This window comes from Taudactylus pleione, unplaced genomic scaffold (assembly GCF_031769625.1).
Source record: "Taudactylus pleione unplaced genomic scaffold, aTauple2 ptg000703l, whole genome shotgun sequence".
NCBI lineage: Eukaryota > Metazoa > Chordata > Amphibia > Anura > Myobatrachidae > Taudactylus > Taudactylus pleione.
This window is the reverse complement of record NW_028285105.1, coordinates 5,168,589-5,192,664: the sequence shown is the minus strand read 5'-3', so window position 1 is coordinate 5,192,664 and position 24,076 is coordinate 5,168,589. Positions and strand designations below refer to the sequence as shown.

General features: G+C 40.7%; 1 protein-coding gene across 1 annotated transcript in view; it reads right to left on the bottom strand.

Annotated features, from left to right (window-relative positions):
* Positions 1-24,076, bottom strand: part of PPEF2 (protein phosphatase with EF-hand domain 2) — a 113,852-nt gene that overhangs the window by 42,227 nt on the left and 47,549 nt on the right. The window contains exons 3-13 of the mRNA XM_088456392.1: positions 22,010-22,092; positions 19,321-19,338; positions 15,051-15,074; positions 13,872-13,999; positions 11,032-11,089; positions 9,803-9,978; positions 9,495-9,609; positions 8,481-8,527; positions 6,472-6,638; positions 6,341-6,377; positions 121-270 (exon numbers count right to left, since the gene is read on the bottom strand). Of these exons, the coding sequence (XP_088312518.1) occupies positions 121-270; positions 6,341-6,377; positions 6,472-6,638; positions 8,481-8,527; positions 9,495-9,609; positions 9,803-9,978; positions 11,032-11,089; positions 13,872-13,999; positions 15,051-15,074; positions 19,321-19,338; positions 22,010-22,073 (984 nt within the window). The 5' untranslated portion in view covers positions 22,074-22,092. The remainder of the gene's footprint in view (positions 1-120; positions 271-6,340; positions 6,378-6,471; positions 6,639-8,480; positions 8,528-9,494; positions 9,610-9,802; positions 9,979-11,031; positions 11,090-13,871; positions 14,000-15,050; positions 15,075-19,320; positions 19,339-22,009; positions 22,093-24,076) is intronic.

Below are 24,076 nucleotides of genomic sequence, written 5' to 3'. Positions count from 1 at the left end.
TCTACTTTATACTTATTTTAGAAGGATAAATACTGTACTAATGTCATATTTAAATTGGAAATATATTTTCAATTGCAATAAATGAGTTGTGACAAAGTAAGAGAATCCTGCATATTATACCTTATGTCGTTCGATTTTAGACAGTATCTCTAAGTCTGTAGAATCAGATATTCCTCCGTGTATAATTAAAATTTTTCGATCAATTACAGTTGCTAATGGGAGCCAACTAAAAATACTTTGTAACATTTTCAGGATTTTTTTCCCATGAACCTTCAAGATGAAAGAAAAACAAATAAACTATTTTATCACAAAATGTAAATGTACCAGAATTCTATAATTTAGGATAAACACCAAGGGGTAAATTTACTAAAGTGAGATTTTTTAGAAGTGAGTTTTAGAAGAGATGTTGCCCATAGCAACCAATCAGATTCTAACTACAGGTTGAGTCTCCCATATCCAAATATTCCGAAATACGGAATTTTTTTGGCATGACTGAGATAATGAAACCTTTTATTTTTGGTGGTTGAATATACACAAACTTTGTCTAAGGCACAAATTCTTAAAAATATTGTATAAAATTACCTTAAAGCTCTGTGTATAAGGTGTATATGAAACAAAGGAATTTCATTTCTGTACAAAATCTTTGTTTGAGCCACAGAATTATTGAAAATATAGTATAAAATTACCTGCAGGCTGTGTGTATAAGGTGTATATAACACAATGCATTGTGTGTGTATATTTGGGTCCTATTCCCAAGATATTTCATTATGATATGCAATTATTCCAAAATACGGAATATTCCGTTATCCAAAATACCCCTGGTCCCAAGCATTTTGGATATGGGAGACTCAACCTGTATTATCTTCTAGAAGGTGCTAGTCAAATGTTAAGTAGAATCTGTTTGGTTGCTATAGGAAACATCTCTTCTAAAACTCACTTCTAAAAACTCTCACTTTAGTAAATTTACCCCCAAGAAGGAAAACTGGCAAACAAGACACCATCTCACATCAACAATCCTTAAAGACAAAATGTTTTTCACATATACACAGATTTTATAGTAAGTTTTCTTTGGACCCTCTCGTACAGGGGGGGACTACCATAAGACTTACAAGTAGTGAAGCCTGGATAGGTCATATCTCAGCAGAAAAAGAGACACTTTGTTTAAAAGAAAGGAGGGTTTTCTAAAATGCATGACCATGATTCTTTAGATATCCTTGGGCACATAAAAAGATGAAGTACAGTGCTTTAACCAAACTGTCCTAACGACAACCCTAATATCTGATCTTTCCTTTCAAATTATTAGTGTACTTTTTACCTGTGGAAATATAAAGAATATTGTAGCTTTTGTCTTGGGCTGCTTTCTTGAGAAAACTTAATGCATTGACTTGAATTATACATAATATGTGGAAGCCCAGTAATATGACTTTTCCCCAGCCCATTCAACTTGTGTCTTAAAGCAGTCCTGGTTCCAGGCATAAATATCACTCATTTCTACTAGTGACTATTTGGTTTCAAGGAGTTCACTAACAAAAATAAAATTTCCAAAAAGTTGTAATAAAAATGGAAAACATTTTCTAAAAATTAAAAAAAGAAAGACACGTTCTATCTCTCACTATAAGGGCATTTTTTTTATCACAATAATTAAAAACTGGTCTGCAAAGCTATTACCATATTTTTTTTAAATGTTATTAAATTAATATTTTTAAACAAATTCACTACACATTCACTCTTATTGAAATTGCAGGTTTTTATGATGTAAAGCATCAAATCAAGGTAATCCTTTTTCATCAGAGCATTTTTGCACCTTTAGGGGCTGATGCAGAGGTGGACGCACTGCCAATGTCGGATGAGGTGAAGCATTTTTTTTGCTACTGCGCATGCTTCCTGATTGTGTCCGTATAGAGTCGCAGTTGCGATTTCAGATGAATGCTAGGAGAAGTGTATTGAAAATGTAGTGAGCGTTCCTGGGTGATGATACGGAGGTGTCTTAGCACTCTGAGATGGTCAGTCTTATGGGCATATTATGGGAGTGTTGTGGACTTATCGATGAAAGTGGTTGCATACACAGACCACTCATATAGGAGGCCATACCCAGACGTAGAAACTACACCTGCCATATGGCTTGTGTAAGTGTCAATAGTGCGTCTAAAGACACATTAATCAGTTATTCAGCATGTACGGATGCTAAAAATGGGCATCTCAATCCTTGCACATTTTGGCGTTTAAGTCCTTGAACAAAATTGGCGTCTCAGTCCTTGTACATTTGGGCGTCTCAGTCCTTGTACATTTGGGCGTCTCAGTCCTTGCACAAAATGGACATCTCAGTCCTTGTACATTTGGGTGACTCTGTCCTTGCAGAAAATGGGCGTCTCAGTCCTTGCACATTTGGGCGTCTCAGTCCTTGCACATTTTCTAAAGACGCACTAATCGGTAATCCAGCATGTACGGATGCTGAAAATGGACATCTCAGTCCTTGCACATTTAGACGCATTTATGTACACCAGGGAAGGACATTGCAGCAGCATTTCCTAAAGTCGCAGACTGGCGACTGCCAATATACGCAGCCATGGCTGCTTCTATGTCAACCTCTGAATCAGCTCCTTAATGTGACCGTACACCCAACAAAATGCAAGTGAAAAACAAATAGACAAAACAAAGGGAAAAAAGTGAAATGCAAACACCTACAATATCTTGGTTGTATTTGAAACCGATTGTGATTAACCCTCCTCCCAACAAAAATGTCAGCTACACCTGTAGGATGTTTTTGCAGCCATAGTCTGCAAGAACCTTTCAAGACTTCTACAAAATCTAATTTTTATATCAAGGACTCTTTGCTAGGGCACTTCTTTATTTACATTTGTAATGATGTAATGTGTTAACACTTAGGGGTAAATTTACTAAAGTGAGTTTTCAGAAGTGAGTTTTAAAAGTGATGTTGCCCATAGCAACCAATCAGATTCTACTTAACATGTAACTAGCACCTTCTAGAATATAATAGCTAGAATCTGATTGGTTGCTATGAGCAACATCACTTTTTAAATAGAACACCCATCTTAGTAAATTTACCCCTAGGTCCTAATTGCCATTCAGAGTCACATGGGAGTCTTCCCAGCAGCAAATCTACATGATTACCAATTAATAAATTATTGTGGATCCCTTATTTAATCGTTATGCAATTTCATTTTAAATGTATTTTACAATAAATATGTGATCTTAGAATTATACATCTGTTTCTCACATAGTTCATTTTATAGGTATACGAGCGCTGGTTTTTAGTTATACTTTACCTCAATTTGATACTTCAGAGGCTGACAACCTCTAACCAGCAGCTGTTTGGCAAGCGCACACAGGTTGTGTTTATTTCTACTGTTTACAGCATTAACTATTGCAGCTGCTAACGCCTCCTGCATGCATTACTGCTCCGAGCTGTGGCCCTGATTCAGAGCCGGCGCTCTGACAGAGTACTTGCTTTGAATCAGGGCCGGGCTTTTTTTTTTTAAAACGGCCTCCTGGCCGCTCGCATATTTGTGGGTGACCACCCACAGCTATAGCGAGCGGCCAGGAAGTTGGTCGTGATGGTCAAGACCATCGCGACCATCGGGCTTGCGACGAGACCCTTGGGTCTCGTTGCCGCAAGCCCCAGAGAGATTTCAGCTCTAATAGAGCCGAAATCTCTCCCACTAACATCACTCCGTTTGGGCAGCCACTCCCCTGGCCCGCCCACCAAAGGGGGCGAGCTGTCACTCAACATCGACAGCTTGCCCCCCTTGTTGCGAGACCCGGAGCGACGGAGTACCCGTCGCTATCCGGGTCTCGCGCATGTGCACGACGGAGCCGGCTCCGTCGTGCGCATGCGCACTAGCCCACCATCAATCCGGTTGTGAGCGCACAGCGCTCGCGACCGGGTCTGAATCAGGCCCTGTGTCCTAGGGAGCAGCATCGGATTATCTGCGATATCATCGGCTGGCTAAGTGACCCATGGGGTCACGCAAGCCGACCGTCGCAGATGCAGAAAACAGACAAGGAATTCTCCGTTAGCTGAGATCCTGGCCTCGTCACTCCCCCCAAACCGCGGCAACACACCTCCATTTTTGTAAATGGAGGTCGACGCTGCCCCCTCCCCACCGAGAAAGGGCAGCAGACTGTCAATCACTGACAGTCTGCTGCTGGAATTTGTGTGTGATCGTAACCTGTATTGCACATGTGCAGTACGGGTCAGGCATATGCACAGATTCCCAAACATCGGGAATCTGCGATCTGCTGGATCAGGCCCTGTATACATACTGTACATACACACATACTTAAGACTTAATTTTGATGCACCAGCTGCTGCAGTTTGCTGATGGGGTGGGCATAATTAGGCCGTCCCCTCATGTCATAATGCGTAAAATTTAAGGTGATATGTGGGGTGAAGCTAGTCATATTGGCCCTGCTCCCTCCCTGTGGCCAGTTGTGCCAGTGCGGCTATGCTGCTTTGAAAGGACCCCCGTGGAGAATTCTGCTGGATGACACAAGCTTGGTGGGATGTAGTTAAACCGGCCTGCTCTCTCAGGATCTGGGACTTTTACTGATGTTTGCTCACACCACCTGCATCTAACGGTATGATCCAGGGGGACTCTCAATACATTATTGCACTTTATATTATGTGCCAATGAATTGGATTATTTATATGTATTTTTTCCATTCCCTATTTATTATTGCACTTTATGCTTTGTAAACGTTATATGCTGAAGAATTTTTATGAAAAATATTTTTATTCTGTCAAAATAAATTAATCTTATTAAACCTTGAAGCTATTAAAGCCCATGTTTACTGAGGTATATTATCTCGGATTGAGCTAATGGTGAAATATTAAAAATCAAAAATTTGAACATCTGTCAAAAAGGAGCACCGTCTATTCCACCATAGTATTACCTATATAACCCCTCCCCAAGTGTTCCTCTCACCCACAGCTCTCGCAAAGTGTGCCTCTGCACCCCTCCTCAAATGTGCCTCTGCCACATCCCTCCCAAGTGTGAGAGGTGTGAGGGGCATGAGGCACATGTTAATACTGTGTAGGAGTGTCATAGCACTGCGTCCCCAGTGTTGGACGGGGCCCTGCATGTTTCATCTGTACCCGACCCAACAACTTCTGATAGCAGCTCTCTTCCTCAATCCCTTTGAAAATCTGTGGAAAGACTTAAAGAGGGTTGTGCACAGGAGAACACCTCACAATTTGATAATACTTTAATATTTTTTTTTGCAGCAAAGAGTGGGATAGAAATGTAAAGGCCAGATGTGCATAGGTGATAGACTCTATGCTATAATAAAAGCAAAAGGTTCTTGCACAATGTATTAGTTTAGTGGAATTAATACTTATGCAACTTAGTGACATTAATGTCAAGCTTTACATTACAAAAAACTGTTATTTCAATAGGGGTGTGTAGACTTTTTATAGTGTATCTTTTTTTTGCAGACAAACTGTATGTGTATATTCAAGTCCCCAGTTAGCAAATAAGCAGGACCATTGTTGGAGTCATTTATTCTTAGAACACCATTTATATATAGAAGTCATCAGTGGCGCCACAAGGGGGGTGCGGGCCACTGTAGCATTACATTCAGCACTCGGCTCCTGACACAGTGAGGGAGCCGGCACTGCACACAGGCTGGTCCCCAAAGGCAGTCCGCATCTGGAGTGACTAAAACGGGGGTTCGGACCGCGAGGCCATGCCCCCTACCCGTGATGCCATGCCCTTTTTTGTACTGCACTACTATCCTCTCCGGGGCCCGCACCAGGTGTCATCAGGGTGAGTGACGCCACTGGTAGTCATTTCACTCAATTATTCATCAACTAGATATTCAGAAGAGTTCGGTATATTAGGTCCACAGTGAACATGTCTTTATGCATAATGTCGATATGGTCATAATGCTGGCAGAAAACACGTCGACGTGCTCGGATTATCATCACTGATGAAATTTCGTCAGAATGTCAACAATTTATTTTTAAGGTGCATAACCCTAACCCCTAAACTTTCCTCTAATGCCAATGTCAACATTTCCACTATGTTGATATATCATATGTCTACATTTTGTCCATGTCGACATGTTCTATATCCACATTTTGCCCATGTCGACGGCATAATAGTTGACATTATAGTGTCGACATTATGATTGTTGACATACTGACTGCATACCATTCAGAACATGACCCTGCCAGTATGCCAGTATCTCACCTGCAGTACAAACAGCCTGGTTCTTTTTTTAGGCTCATCCGTATAATTTTTACTCTGTATGTAAAGTGTTACAATAAAAAGTTGCACTAAAAACAAATAACAATAAAGTTGATTCTGAACAAACATACCTTATATTTTTTCATCACTTCTTTTGTGAATCCGTACCTCAAGAATCAAAAAAAGATTCAATATTATTTTACAGTAGCTGTGATTAACTGTGAATATGACCTTCCAGGGTTTCTGTTTTTGTTTACCTTACCTTAAGTTGACCATATAGTCTTCATGGTTTCCTCTGTTCAAATGGACGAACTTAGGATAAACCAGTAAGAATGCAAAGAGGATCAGCAGGATCTCAATGGACTGCTTTCCTCTGTCTACAAAGTCCCCATTGAATATGTAAGGTTTCTCTGGTGACGGGAGACCATTCTGAGAGCAACACAGCAAGAGGAAGAAACTTGTTTACTGTGTATTCAATAAAGCAAACTCATTTTGTAAAGTACAGCAGGTTTTCCTTATTCCCCAATAATTGATCAAACATTCTTTATTTTTAGAGTGTAAAAGGGAAATTATATCTTAAATAATAATAAAATAAAACAAACAGGAAAATGTTATTAAAATATCACCACAATTCAGCACTAACTAAGGTACTTTCCATGTTACCTGTGGCATACAGTAGTCCATAACAGAGGAACTGTTAGCATACATACATATTAATCTATAAAACCCAAGTACTTAGTATTTAATTTACAAAGTGTGCAAAATATCATGGATACTTTGGTTAGGATTATTACCCACTAACCACATTATACACTCTTGCAGGATGTAAAAGACGATTAAATAAAAAGAAATGCACATGAAGACATGAAAGCTGGTTCTGCCCCAGTTAGTCCCTATTGTTGATAATATGGCCAGAAGACTAGTCTTCATACAGTACAAATTAGTGTACAGAGCATAGAGGTGCTGGACTCAACTGGTCCCAAGGTAATACAATGGGGGCATATTTATTTATTTATTATTCATCTACTGATGTGTAAGGTGTCCCTCTAGCAAGGAGCTATGTTGTCAACCAGCACTAAGTATAATAACCCAGTGAATATACACCCATTATCTATAACATTAACAGTGACTGACAGGTGAAGTGGATAACATTAATTATCTTGTTACAGTGGCAGCTGTTAAGGGGTGGGATATAATAGAGTTGGCATGAATGGCCATCAGGAAAATGCAGTGCTAGGGGCCTATAGTTAGGGGTGTGGCCACCCTCAAGATGGGGTGTGGTCAGCCTCCACAGAGGCTTGGCTAACCATTAGAGCGTGCATGGTCGGGCCCCTTTAAAATAATAATAACAAAAAAAATATATATATATATATATAGTAAATACTGCTAGTACAAGCATGATAATTTACCATATTAATAACAGCGATGCATTGTAGAAAATACACCATAGTGCTGTGCAGTATAATGTAACATATGTATAATGTATAATTCAAGTGCACAGTCTGGAACCTGATCCTTAGAGAAGGGGGTGGGCCTTAGGGCAGTGTGGCACACCGGGGGTTTCCCCTGTACCCGTGTGGGGCAGTCCAACCCTGTATATAGGTAGCATGTGAAAGGTCAGTTTTTGAAGTTAACATGTTGGAAGCAGGAAAAATGGGCAAGTGTAAGGATCTAAGAGACTTTGACATGGGTCAAATTGTGATGGCTAGACGATTGGGTAACAACATTTCCAAAACGACAGGTCTTGTGGGGTATTTCCGGTATGCAGTGGTTAGTACCTACCAAAAGTGGCCTACCTGCAAAAATGGTTCAGGAATGATTTAAGGAACGTGACAAAGAGTTCAATGTCTTCAAACTCCCCAAATCTTAATCCAACGGAGCATCTGTGGGATGTGCTGGAAAAAGTACTCCACTTCGCAAGTTACAGGACTTAAAGGATCTGGTGCCAGGTACCATGGGACACCTTCAGAGGTCTTGTCGAGTCAATGCCTCTATGGGTCAGAGCTGTGTTGGTGGCACAAGGGGGATCTACACAATATTAGGCAGGTGGTTTCCATGTTATGGCTGATGGGTGTAAATATTACTCAGGGGCTGCCCTCTAACTTGTGAAGAATCGCAGGAGTTAAAAATAGAAACTCTCATCATGGTAGTCACCTTCTGGACTGGTTGTTTCCCCAAGTACAACTGTACTATTGGTGTACCTGTTTTTCATTTCAGATTTTAGGGAATCCAAATGTAACATAAAATAATGAGGTTATTCTTACCACACACCTTGTAAAATATCAAGAACAAATCATCCAGTCGACCATGCAAGTCCCCTGTGAAAGCAGATGTTAGGTATTAGTGGAAGCATTTCTGCTAAAGCAATTATTAATTTATAATCTTTTGTGTAGACCATTCTTTCTATGACATAGGTTTTCACAGTTTATCATTTGAAGACTAGTGCAGCTGTTAGAAGAACTATATTTGTCATACAAACCTCTCAGTAAATGCAATCAATTTTAAAAGGAGTGAGACGTGGCACTTACTTGTAATCTTGTAATGAGTGTGTGAGACCAAAGGGCAGATCTTACACTAGTGTCTTATTAGACTCCATACAATGCTTTAAAATGTGTTAGCTATTTTCTTTTAGCTAAAACAAAAATCTAAGATAATTGAATTGTGTTGTGTATCCCTTTCATTTTGGAATCAAGAAGGGTTTATTTATTGGAAGCAATTATATACAATTCAATGTGAGGTTTTTGGTAGTGATTTGTTAAGTGGAAGTCTTTCTGGACCTAATGACTTTGGTGACTATGGCTAGTGGGACGCATGTTTAGAAGAACATACAGTAACATTTCAAGAGCTTTTTATAGTTGACACTAAGAGAAATGCCGGAAAAATCATCAATATATTCAATAGAGCAGAGGTTCCTAAACATTTTAGAATCACGACACCCTAGAATATCAGCATTTTTTCTACAGCACCCCTGGGCCAAAGGTTTCTTATTGAGAAATTCAGCAAAAATTGAATGAAGTAAATTGTGCTTCTATGTCACCATTAGGGTCAGTTATGTGGTGGTTACAGGGCCACACGTCGTCTTGTAGACATATTGTTTGATTGCCAGTCTTTAGCACTGGTTTTGCCTATCACACTGATTAAAAGTAATTTTATTCAGTACTGGACCTCCAACCCGAGGCACCCCTGCAAGTGCCCTGAGGCATCCCAGGGTACCACGGCACCCAGTTTGGGAACCACTGCAATAGAGCAAGACTACAGAGACAGCTTTCTGGAAGATATTCTTACCACATATGGTGATCTCTTTGCTGTAACTGCTTGTTACACGTGTTATATTTGGCATCAGTTTGAGGTGCTTCTTTGTCTCATGTAACAGATGTAACACATAGTGCGCGTGGAGCTGCTACTAGGAGGAACGGTGAGAGTCAGATAATAAAGCACCATTCGGAAGCAGTATATCACTGCATTATGTTAAGAAAAAAGTTTAATTGTACTAAGTTGAACATCGATTTTACCTACCAAATTGGATAAAAAGCAACCAAATAAAGAACTGCAACATGCTAGCATACTGAATGAGGTGATCAAGTGATACTTACTTGCTTCTGTTTGAAGGCTTCCACTAAGGCTGCTGCGTAGCTAGGCTTTAATGGGAATGTTAGATGGGGACCTGTGTACGCCTCTGGTACCTCAATAGATTCATAGTCACAGTATTTCTCTAACTCAGTGTCTTTTAAATTTTCCTCCTCAGTGAACATACGGCAGATGAAATCCCCTTACAAAAGTGAAAAAATCACATTAATAATGATTTACAAAGGAATTCAAAATAATACAGCAAGATAAATCACTAAGTGAACATGAATGAACGTGGCACGTGATGTATGAGATCTAAGACTGACTCACTGCCAGCCGCCACATTGCGTCTTGGAAATAAATGTAGATCTTGGTATTCAGAGTTGACCATCTCTAGACATTCTCCCGTGAAAGTAGCTGTCATCAACAAGTGATCAGTCTGAAATCAGAGAGATCTCTGTGTACGCTCACCTCTGATTAGCCTATAATTCACCTACATGCCCACAAAACATCCTCGGAACACGACGGCTATATGCGAACTACTAGTTGTGGTCCACTCATTATTGTACATGCAAATCAGAATCAGCCCCTGTAGTAAATGTGCCTTATATAAAATTTCTGTCAGCTAAAAATTAATATTCTTTTTATTTTGTGGTGATTCACTTTTGGGCATTTATGCCATAAACCAGAAATTGAACAGATTAAAATATCACACATTTGATGGGCAGGTGGTAAGAAGACATCCTAGCTGGTTGTGCGCCACACCCCCATACCACCATGCCCTGATACCACCATGCCCTCCCACCACCCCACCACCATGCCCTTCCACCCCCACACCACCATGCCCTCCCACCACTATACCCTCCCACTACCATGCCCTCACACCACCATGCCCTCTACTGGGCCCACTCACTTCTTTGTGGTGGCTGTCTGTCTGTCTGACAATCCCAGCTTAGTGACTGATTTTCATGTTGGCATTGCATAAGAGGAGTACAGCGCAAATGAACACAAGAAGGACTTAACACCTGTCACACTACAAGTTGCTGTGATGTGTGTCTACTTCTCAATTGTCTAATCGTTACTGAGATCTGTTTTTCGGAGGACATCTGTAGTATATGTCCCTCAAATGTTTAATTATAGGTAACTCTTTTGACCACTAAATCACAACTTTAGAATACATTGATTTGCCATACATAAAGGACTACTGTGCAATTAGTTTTGGGTAGACATATTAAATGACCAAAGAGTGACTTACTTTCCTTACTGTTGTCCGGGGTGAAGTGATCCATGAGAAAGTTGAAGAAGTCATAAAGCTGCAAGATATTGATGATGGATTTTACATGGGAATGTTTGGATATTGCTGAAGTTGTTAGAGTGGAGGGATGAAGAGGATGTGAGCAGTGGCGGCTGGGGCAATGCCTATAATGGGGATTACAGGGGGCTGATGTCTCCGACTTCAGATCTTGTAACACAGCAAATTGTAAAAACGTTAATAAAATCTGCAAGTTTTATTTCTTCAGAAGTCTGAGAGCTCAATCTCGGCATATATATCTATGACAAGGTGACAATGCATATATTTTACAGTGTATACTACATCAGTACATATGCAAAGGGCGCTATTATGCTCTCCGCACACTGATCGCTAGCACAGCTCCATGATGCATTTACATTTTTAAAATGATTCAGATCTGGCTATTTGGTGCTTGGCTGTATCACCTGGGGGTGCGTCAATTTAGATCTTTGGTATCTTTTGTTTAGGGACATACTGTACCCATGATAATATTAGGTATTTTGCTGTCAAAGCTACATATGCCACAGAATGCGTAGCACACTTTAGTAGTGTTAGGCACACCTTTGGACAGGACTATTGGTGTGACAGAGATGAGATTCAATGTGTGATGCTGGGCTTCTGCAGAACTCATAGTCAAATACATTGACTAACTGGTCGCAAGTTGACCTAAGTGGCCATAAATCGCACAGTGCATGGGCCCCAAAGACTGTCAAACAATCAACATCTGACCAAAACCTGTCAGATATAGATCAGGGTGCACAATAAATGTAGTTGGACAATGACTACAGTACTGCTGTAGAGTTATAGGGCCATTATCCAGCTTCACTGATGGTATCCTGTTGCATTTGACCATTTTACTCAAGTGGCGAATGGATCCTTCAGTTTGGTCCCAAGCAGACACTATATGCATGTGTATGGCCAACTGTTATCTAGGAGGTCGGTCTGGGCAGCATGACAGACCTATATAGGGCTAGATTAATACTGTTAATAGTGATTGGAGATTTATCAGAGCAAGACATCAACATTTCGGTCCTGATGTGGACCGTTGTCAAAGTGAGTGCCCTCCATTTATACTATTTATGCATTTTTGAATTCCTTTGGGTTGGCAGCCCAGTCATGTGGACTATATTTACAATACTCTGCAGTCACTTCCCTCTTCTCTCCAATGTGTACATCCTTATCCTCTATAGAATATAAGATCACATAACCATCTAAAAAGTAAACTTTCCAATTTATTAATAACTATTATTGTGTATTTAACAGTTTATTACATTATTATATACAAAGAGTATTGTAACTTTAATATTTACTGCAAACACCATCAAGCTACTTTTCACCTTTATCTCTTTGCTATTGTGTGGTACAAGTATATGGATTTCTGGTGAATGTGACTTTTTTTTAAGTAGAATCCATCTGAGATGCCTCTGAATGAACATGAGCACCTAAAGTTTTTACATGCTGTATGTTTCCTTCTGAGTGCATATGCGACAGCCTCTAAATGAGCCCCTATTATATTTTATTACCTTTACTTCAATTTGTGTGTTACACATATTAAAAAAAGAAACGCAAACTGCATTAACTGCAAATCTTTTCTATTAAACTAAGCTGAGTCGTGTGTTGACAAGATTAAAGCCTCGAGAATGAATCATACCTGGAAATCTGGGTCATCAAGGCATTAATTAGGCTTATTCCTAAGTAAACCACAATAGTGATAAGATGAGAACACAGATTCACCTTAAAATGTCTGTTATATTAGACAACAATATGTCATTGGTAAGTAAGTTGTACATTAATCCATGGTCCAATGAGTTTACAGGTCAATAAAAGGTGTTAAAGAAAACAAACTGAAGGCATATAGGGCCTATTTATTTACATTACTTTTGCTAAAATAAAGTGAAAAAGGGTGTTACTAAAGGGCAATTGGAGTAGAATTCGTAAAAATTCTAGTCCAAACCCTAATTATCAAATATTTTTAGTAATGGGAAATGTAATCTGGTCAAAGTTACTAAACATATATTTTTAAAAAATACTGGGGGAAGCCCTGTGATAATAATGCCACCTGGAGATGGCATTATCCAGGGTTTCCCTCGGTTCCCCAACTCCTGGCAGAGCAGAGCCGGGAGCTGGGTCCCAGTGATCAGCTGTGTGGTCTAAACAGACCGCAAGCTGATCACTGCAAAAAAAAAAAAAACACTTACCTGCATCCAGGTTGCTTGGTGATGTTTTCTGGGGCTCCGGTCAGCTGGCCTCTCGGCTCCTGCACTGTGACCCTAGTCAGACCTGGTCACAGTGCGGATGGGAGACCAGCTGATCGGAGCGTGGAGGAAATCACTGAGCACCAATGACAGGAGGTAAGTGAAAGTGTGGGGGGAGGGCAGCCGCAGGGAGTGGGGAGCATGTGAGGATATGGATTCACAGGGACAGAGCTTATTAAATCTAAGCTTTGTTAAATCCTTGTGGTATGCGAAAATATCACAGCAAAAATGTGACACTACAATCTGCATTTCAAATGTGGATTGTAATAAATAGAGCCCATAGTGTTTCATATTATCAGGACCAGATTACCAGTGGGGTGGACGGAGCTACAGCTATAGGCCTCCACATAAATATAGGCCCATCTTCAGCATGATGAGGACCAGTTACCCAGCTGGCCGCATGGTCACCCACATGATACTGGCCACACCCACATAGTGCTGGTCTCAATTTCTCCCTTTCTCAGTAAAGGCCCTTGACCATTTTCATCCCCAGGGCTCTGCATATTATATCATGACATGAAATGACTGACCTAACATCCTTAATATTACCTTGATCTGGTCCTGCTCCCCAGTGTACTCTATTGACTGAAAGATACTCCAAGTGCATCTCCTTCTCACTTCCATTTGGGCCACATAACGACGATACCAACGCTGGATCAGGACTGCAGATTTGAAAGCTGTCAAATTAAAGGTATTAATCATTAAAACTATGTTTCATATGCTGTCCTCAGACCCCCAATGTATTTATTTTATATTCACATCATGATGCAAATACTGTTCCTTTATCATTTGTTGTAGCCTGCATGCACATCTCACGTTATCTATCTTTATTAATTCCTGCTCTTTTCCATTCCATTTCCTCACACTGTTGTTTTAACAGTTTTGTATTTGCTACACTTATTATTATTATTATTATTATTAGTGACATAATTCCAAATCCTCCCACACCACCCATTTTTTACCGACACAGAGAGGCAGCACATGTTCCTGCTGGCAACCCCACTTGTTACACTTGATCAGAATGATGCTCAGCCTATTATAAATTTGATACAAGTTTAATCCATTTACAATTAATAGAATAATACATTTCTAACTATTAGGTGGGAGTTCTATTAGGCGTAAGTTTGATCTCGCAGCTAATTGAATGCGCTGCCCAATTCGAATAGATGTGGGAACCCCGCCTGCTAAGCCCCAGAGGGTGGATTTTCCTTGCAGCCTCAGGATAAGCAAGGAAAAATACGCTTTAAAATGAAGACTTCTCCATTTAACACGCGGGAAAACCCATAGATTCCAGCATTTTGCACGTATACTATGGGTTAGCGCTCGTTAACCCAGGGTTTACTGCTCGGGGAAAATAACTTATTAGTTCCTAGCGTGAAACCCGGAGCTTTTCCCGTTGCTGCAAATTTTGTACTTAACTGAATCCCTCCCATAATCTTTTCACATGTACTGAATGTTCAACTTGGATGATGTTGTCTTAAATGGCAGTTAAAGAAATAAACATGATTTTTTTAGGAATTATATTTGTTCAGTGAATTATTGCCAACAAGCGCCTTGTCAACTCAATGAACCATGAATTTAACATCTTTCTTTGTCTTTATATTCTATACTACCTCTTAATTGTTTCTATTAGTCATCAGTAATTGGATTTACAGTAGTTGAGGGATTTTGACTACAACCCAAGTACTTAATTACTTTGTTACATTTCCAGCTATACTGAAGACATACCTGTTCCTGCTGGTGCCAAAGAGCCTGTAATGTGCAAAACAAATATTTTCTTAATTTTTTTTTATAGTAATTACTTCACTATAATAAACAATTATTGCTAATATATGAATTTACTATACATAATATCTTTAGAAACTGCAATATCAGATATAATTTCAGTGCTCAATGGGCCAAATTCAATTCAGTGCGATGTTGAATAGCCGTGGGAGGGAGCTCCCGCAGCTATTCAATTCCATGCGCTGTTTGTATGGTCGGGAAGCATGTAAGTCTGAGAATGCCAGTTCTCACGACTTATCCTGGGTGTTAAGGCGCGGTAACCGGCATTCTCCAACTAAAGTGCACAGCGCGCGGCTATTGGTGCCATGCTAAGCCGGCAAACAGCTGCTCGCACGGCACTTTTATCAGATTTCTCCTCGCATCCCCAGGGGGGTGTGAGAAGAAATCCTTTAGCTGCCCAAACAGCGCTGTGTATTGAATAGGTGCGGGAGCTCCCTCCCGCGGCTATTTCAACATCGCACTGAATTGAATTTGACCCATTATGACCACTTGATTAAAATAAGGGAAAGGCACCAACTTAACCTATATAATAAGTGAGAAAGTGTGTGTGTGTATGTCCTTTATGCATGGCCAGAATTTTGTACCTAGCTCCACCAAATTTGGCATGGTGGTGTAGTTTGACTAGGATTAGACTTTTGGCTATGTTTGAAGTTCTTCAGGGCCATGGAGGTCTACAAGGTGCCCACCAAGTCGACTTCGGAGTCTCTGATATGAAATCTTTGATTAAGCAAATTTTCTCAGGATGTCTTCCAGTGCCTAAACCTGCCCTGATCTGAAGGCACATGCTGATATGTAACAGTAGGGGGCAGGCAGAGGTCCAGTGGAAGAGCAGTGGGCTGGAGGATCAACTGTCACACTGCACCTGCACTGACAGCTACTCATTTCCTCCAAACACATTTTAAATGGATAGATAGGTCATTTTTAGTGCTAAAACCATTTAGCAAACAGTTGGGTCCTATTCCAATGGAATTGGGTTATAGGTGAGGACAATGTGAACAAATAAAGGCTGCAGATGTACTTCAAGGTCCATTCTTCAACCCGGGCAACACCAGGTATGCCAGCTATGTGGCATTGTGCATTTATATGACCACAGAACTTCTTGGTGACTTTTATAGTTTACAATGGGACAGATCCCAGATGTCAGAGTTTCATTGTTAGAGCATGCTAAAATGGTAGCAGGGAATGCTGGGATGTGCACTTCTACATCAACTAGAGTGCCAGATATTACCATTTTCCCATATATTAACTTATAACGTTGCATCCATCCATACATAAGGCAGCAAATACAAATTTCCAACTATACTATGTATTGCTACAAATCACCAAGTCAAACGTAAGCCTTTATTTGGCAAGCTTTGGAAATTCCAGGAATATATTATTTGCCTTTTTTTAATTATATTTTTCCCTAATTGTGAATATTGGATCTTCTGAAACACCTGACTGCTATAAAAAACATGGATTTAGACACTGCTTGGTGGCATTACTGCCACAGAAAGGATAAAAATAACTATAATATGAAATTCATGTTGTTAGAAAGCATCATTGCCAAAGAAAGGGTTAAATGTGCAGATTAGATACAACTTCATTAGTGCGCAAATTAATTTGGACAAATTAGTTTTTGCTGTGTTGTTTTCCTGCAATAACTTGTTTTATATCAGTTTTCTTCATTTCAGTTGTAAGCAGTTTGCTTTTTCATCTGACTGCAGTAATTCTTCCTTCTAGAAGTCTGCGCTGCACTGTTGTAGGCTCATGGCCTGATTCAATAAGGATCAGCATTGTGATCGCAGCTCCGTAATTGCACGAAGGTCTGCTGCTAAAATATACACATTTTCGCAGCAGACCTGCGTGCGGCACGGAGCTGCGATTGCAATAGCGGTCCTTATTGAATCAGGCTGCAACAGTGCAGCGCAGACTTCTAGACTACAGAAAGATGGTGCTGTGTCAGAGAGTATGACATAGTGCCAGAGTCTTTGCTATCTCCTGACCCGTTGCCACATTTCCAAAGACATTGCTGGTTAGATGGTGCAGCAGGTAGCACAATAACAGTGAAGCGTGTTCTGAGTGAAGGCTGTATGGTGCAGGCTCATGGGCCTTACACCCATAACAAATACGCCACTGAAAGAGTCCAGACCAGACTGTTTTTGTTTGTAACTGAAACTGTAATTGTTTCAGTTCCATGTATATTCCAGTCCCTTTTTTTCTTACACAAGACAGTCACTAGAGGACCATCCAGTCACTGGCGGACCGTCTAGACCTTTAAATAAGATTTAGAGAGCCCTCCAGGTTTCCAGAACTGGTCAGTGATTGCATCTAACATTAGTAACATGCCATATACTGCACAACACAGGGCTAATTATCAGTACTATGACTTACTGTTTGTGAGCCAGAACTCCCAGACAATACGTCACCTCATACTTAGCACTGATCAGTTCTTATTGTTCAAAGGGGCGACTATTCTGACCTTTAGCCACTGCACATCTACAAACAGAGCCCTAACTCTAGTTTTGGTGCCCTGTGCCAGAGAGAACATTGCCCCCTCCCCCCCATTTTTCAAATAGGGACATAAGATAGTGCACCTAAAAAGGGCCATGGCTTCATGGGGAAGGGCCAGGAAAGAGATAGGGGAGGCCAGGAGATGCTGGGGATAAAAGAAGAGGAAGCTACAAGTGAGAATGATAATAAACAGGAAAAATGATAGGCCTGAGCAGCGCTCCCTGCCCTGCGGTGCCCTGTGCCATGCCACAGGTCGCACCACCCTAGTTACAGCCCTGTCTACACATGTTTGGTTGAGGGACGATATTACTTGTTCATAGTCCTTTATCAATTATTGTGCATGCTATATATACCCATCATTATCTTCTGCCTCATACTTGTAGTTATTGGGACTGCAACTCCCATCATAGTTATCTTCTTCATATTCTTTGACAATAAGAGACTTGTCATTACTCTTCATTGTTATCTTCTTCCACATAATTGTTGTAAAGGTTCTGAACAATTGGCAACTTCATCTTATTTAGGTCGTTAGTTGTGGCCCAGAATATACACTCTGTAGGTGTTCATTTCCTAATTTCTGTAACCTGTGCTGTGCTTTGCGGGAAGCCCAAATGAATTTTTAGGGCTGATGTCTCTTCTAAGTGCAGGTTGGCCGGATTGCGGTTAAAAGGTCAACACTAAAGAGGTTGACACCAAATGATCAAAAGACATTAGGTCGACATGGACAAAATGTCAACATGTACAAAAGGTTGACACAAAATATCGACATGGGTTTAGGTCAACATGTACAAAAGGTTGACAGGTGCAAAAGCTTGACATAGACATGGTTGACACAAACATGGTAGACACATGGTTCCATGTCGACCTTTTTTCCTTGTTGACATATTGACTTCGACCAATTGGTGTTGACCTACAGTATACAGTGTCAACCTTTTTAGTGTCAATCTACCACACCCAGTTGGCCTGTGATTTTAGCAAGGAGAATAACTTTTATTCTCTTAGAATATGGCTGTATTGATATACAGCCATATTCTACAAGCCTAGTATTCATTTATGATTATGACAAAAGTTAGTCAAAGGTACTGAAATTATTAAGCTACTAATGTTCTTTTATTGAGCGTTCCTATCAGATTTTATCATCTTTAAGTGTTCTTTTATATATCATTATCCAATGCCCTTGTTCAGTTAATCATCCACATCAATATTTTATCTTACTGTTACATTTAGTTACCAGGTTGCAGACTTTTAAGGGACTCTAAGGCAATATATAATAAATCTATTTTTAAATGAGCATAGTTTCTAAAAACAAATATATATTTAACAAATGAAAACAACAATCCATCTAGCATGGACCATTATATGGGAAATGTGCACTGTGTAGAACAATGGATGATATAAGCCCCCATTTTATCAAATATATGATAAAAACATGACCATGTATGGGTGGCACAGTGGCATTGAGCGGTGGAGTTTATATGTCCTCTCCCTGTTCGCATAGGTTTCCCCTGAATGCTCCAGTTTCCTCTCACACTCCAAAAAAACATACTAAATTGACTTCTGACTAAATGAACCCATGTATGTTTGTATGTGGCATTGGATATAAATTTCAAGTCACATTGGGATAGAGGACTGATGTGTCTGATGAAATATCTTCTCTGTGAGCGCTGTGTTACATGTGCAAACTATATAAATAAAGGTTAATAAATAAATGTATCCATACCTTGGTTGATGGAGTGAGCTGGGAAATAGTAGGAGAAAAAATAATTATACTTGCTATAGTTTATTATTCTATTACTGTACCATGATATATAGCTGTGCAAAAATAGGTAATACAATCTTACCCATCTTAACAAATAGAAAGTCTAATATATTATTGTACTTGGTATATAAATCATAAGCAATACAAAAGTCACCTGCAGTACTCCATTCCTGTTCACAAGAATAAAAACATTATTTTATTGAAGATAAATGAAATATCCAAAACTTAATTCAATTTATACATGAGTGGTGTGAATATAAACAGCTGTAAAACAATCTGATATCACTAGTCACCACACATGGTATACCTGCCACCAGTGGCATCTTTTCCTGGCACAGTCATGTGTGCAGCAAAAAATAGGCATGGTCTGCCAGGAAGGGGAGTGGTCTTGGCACAAATCGGCTTTACATGGTTGGATCTGTTATAGTTTGGGCAGATCTGGACGTAGGTTTCAGTTGATTGGACATAGTCAATTTTTTTTAGCCAAATATGAGTGTTAGGTGGTATACGATTTATTTCACTAGGGTAGCTTTTCTAGAAATATTTCACAGAATGATGAAATGAGTGACAAATAGTAACATACTTCATAGTTGTTCATATATTCTGTACTTACATCTAACAGGCTTCAATCCTCTCTCACCTTTACTTCTCTTACCTTTACCAGAAATATTACACTGCTCACAATACACCTGACACCAACCAAACACTTGTCTACAGCCCAGAGTGCAACACTCTTTCCTTTATAATTTAAAAAAAAAAAAACGTAAAGAAAAAATTTAAATATTTCAAAACAAAGTAAAATTTTGTTATATCTTGGTTGTTTTTAATAATATTTACTATAATGTGGTATTTATCCATACCAAGCTTTTTTTGAGAATCTTATGGCGGGTATCCACTTGCCGATATAAATGGACAATTGAACGATAACGAAATTTTTATCGTTCAGTTGTTCATTAATCGTGTGGTGGATATGCCGGCAACATCCAGTGATGCGCTCATCGCCCGAACATGACGGTCAACAGGACGCTTGTCAGGTTGTGCATGTTCCGGGATGAGGGAGGGTGCCTGCACTGAATGACATATCGTTCAGTTTGGGCACTGCACAGTATAGTGAACGATGTCGTTATCGTTCAGTCCTTCATTGTCGGCAAGTGGATACCCTCCTTTAGATCACTTAACATGAAAGGAGTTTCTTCCATATCCAGTAGTTTTGGATGAACAGTTACCATCCCACATTGCTTAGGGTCATGAGTAATAATGTTGAACAGGAACACATATCTTATATTTTGGCTATGATGGACATAAATATGGGGCTGAATGTAATAGCTCGCTAGCCGGCGCCGCTGCGGGAATACAGTATTTTTAATGCAGCAAGCATGTTAAAGGCCAAATCAGCTTGGTTTAGCCTTTAAAATACTTTCTGCTTTAAAAATGTGGGTATACTTGCATGTGTTCTGGCAGCGGCGCTGGCTCGCAGGCTATTACATTTAGCCTATGATGTGTGTTGTATATGGTGCATAGCCAGGGTACTGCGGCCAGTGCCATCGCACAGGGCACCACAGGTCAGGTGGCGCTGTTTGGGCCTGTCAAATTTCTGTTTATTATCATTCTTGCTTGTAGCTTCCTCTTATTTCATCCCCAGCATCTCTTGGCCTCTCCTATCTCTTCCCTGGCCCTCCCCCATGAAGCCATGGCCCTTTTTGGGTGCATTATGTCCTTTTGAAAAATGAGGGGGGCGCCAATGCTCTTTCTGGCACAGGGCACCAAAAAGTCTAGTTACGGCTCTGTGCATGTCAGAAGATGCCCTCAAGTTTAATTTCCCATACTTAAATATTCTGGTGCCTCTGATGAGGTGTGGGGTACATTTACTTTACACGTCTTTGGTCTACTCATCCTATTAGAGGGCAAGGTAAATTTAAAAAAAACAAACACAAAGGCATTCTGAATAATTACTTTAAACCTATGGTAAGTCATTTCTATCATGAAGAGTGGGGGGTGTCCACAGGGTTAGTAATACGTAGACTATGGGCCTGATTCAGAGCCGCTCACAAAAAGTGAGTGCTCGCTCTGAATCAGGGCGTCCGCTTTGTTTTAAATAACCCGGCCTCGTGGTCGCTCGCTAAGCTGTGGGTGATGGTCGCGATGGTCGTGACCATCGGGCTTGCGACGAGACCCTTGTGGTAGGGTCTCGTCTGCCGCAAGCCCCAGTGAGCTTCCGGCTCTAATAGAGCCGGAAGCTCACTACTGACATCACTCATGATGTCAGTAGGGCCGCCCACAAACGGCAGGCGTTTCTTCAGGAACGCCTCCATTTGTCCAGCAACCCCCCCTCTCCGCTACAAAACGGGGCGATCTGTCGATCAACATCGACAGCCGCCCTGTTTGCCGCGAGCCACGGAGCGAGTGAATTTCTCATTCGCCCCGGGGCTTTCACACGCGCGCTGCGTGTGCGCAGGCCCTAACCATCGATCTGCTTGCGAGCAGATAGCGCTTGCGAGCGGGTCTGAATCAGGCCCTATATGTAAACTATATGACATGATCGTCCCAGGGGTCATTTGTAGTGTGATAATGGAATGATATGCCTCCAACAGAGGTCTACACTCTAGTACAAACTATTCCATTGGTTGTCCTTGTGGTTTATGGTGCTCACCTTTTTTAGACTTGTGGATGGAGTCACTGTAACTGTTGGAACTTCTGGATGTTCCACATCCCATGGTTTTTGTTTTTTTCTTCCTAAAGATTAACAAAACTTATCAATTTATTGTAGTCATATATTCTGTGCATTCTAAATGCGGAAACAAAGAAGAAAATAAGAATGTTACAGTTAAACAGATATCAATTTCTACCCGAGATCATAATTACAACTTTAAAAACTAAAAAATAAAATGCAGTTATACAGCAATGTACAGAGTTAGTGTAAGGTTAGGCAAAACTGTGTAATGATTTCCTATTCTTCTCAAATGAGGGTAGCCATAACATTACAGAGTAAAGCCGCGTATCCACTACGCGACTAGGGAAAGACAGTACGATTACGACATCGTAATCGTACCGTCGTTCCCCATCCCCTGCAGTGCCTGTACTGAACCATTAGTCGTTTAGTGTAGGGACTCTCCCTCATCCCCGAATGACCGGCATGTTCGGGCGATGATTGATGTCGGAAACGACCAGCGGGAGTGCGCATCGCTGGTCGTTTCCGACATTGTAGTGCACGATTTGTGCATTACTAATGAGCGATTTCGCGATTACAATGTCGTAATCGTGCAATCGCTCATTAATATCGCCTAGTGGATAAGACACTTATGAAAATAAAAATTAGAAAAGTGATTTAAAGGTGACACTTTGAATAGCTAAACATACATAAAGGTATTACATTACATATTTGCAAACTACAAAAAGGACTTTCTTATCATAGGAGCATTAGTATAATCTTTACATGTATAGAGGACAATTGATTGAATTGGTTTAGGTGAAAAAGGTAATCTGTGACAAGACTGTATTAATCAAGTATTCCCCTATGTATCAAGGCTATGTATCAAGGGTATCAGTGATGATAGTTCCAGGGGTCCTATATATTGCCAGGTTTCATAAAAAAATAAGCGTTGTCATGCAAAGCTTGTGGAAGCCTATTTACAAGCATTACAGCTGTACATGTAATGCTGCAATTCTTGTTCTGTTATTACCATTTTTTACATATCGTATTTTTTATTTATTATTATTATTGTTATTATTATTATTATTATTTTCTGAAAGGAAATTACAGCCTGCTTATATCCCATCAGATTGGCACAGTGCAATGCTAAGCAGTAAGTAGAAAGCTCCAGTCCAAAGATTACTCAGCAAATTGCAGGAACAGGTTTTTATTGGTCTGGTTACTTGTTTAAAGGGTTGTTTAACAACAAATTTACAGACTGAACACAATAGTTTGGGGATGGAGTCTTTGCAAGTGCTTTTCTTCAGTCTCTATCTATGTGATCTAATGGAAAACACACTGACACATACTGTACATAGAGAGCCACATAGGGAGTACATGTATATACATGCTTACTCTCCTGGAATGGCTGGAAGGCTCTCAAAAATCAGGTGGTGCTCCTGGCAGCATGCAAGGGAGGGCAAGTCTCCCAAACCAGCTGCCACCTTCCCCCACAACAACTCTTACCCCGCAGCCGCCCACTTACCAAGTGATAGTGGGCGGTCCAGGGTGGGGGACTATGAGGGGATTCGCCATGCTGTCGATGTTGAGTGACAGCACGCCCCCTTTGGTGGGTGGGCCAGGGGAGTGGCTGTCCAAACGGAGGCGTTCCCATGTGAACGCCTTCGTCTGGGGCCGGCCCCACTGACGAGTGATGTCAGTGTGAGTGCTTTCGGCTCTGTTTGAGCCGAAATCTTTCTGGTGTTTGCGGCAACAAGACCCTACCACAAGGGTCTCGTCACAAGCCCGATGGTCGCGATGGTCTTGACCGTTGCGACCATCTTCCTAGCTCCTCGCTATAGCTGTGGGTGGTCACCCACAGCTATGCGAGCGGCCAGGAGGCCGTTCATAAAAAAATATCCCAGACCTGATTCAGAGCGAGCGCTCTGACAGAGCGTCCGGCTCTAAATCAAGGCCTTATTTCTTACTTATTGTTCTTATTTGCTACTACGCATGCACAAAATATTCTGAGAACCCCCACGGTGCATGTTGTGTATGGAGAGAAGATATCAGAATGGCCAGGCACAA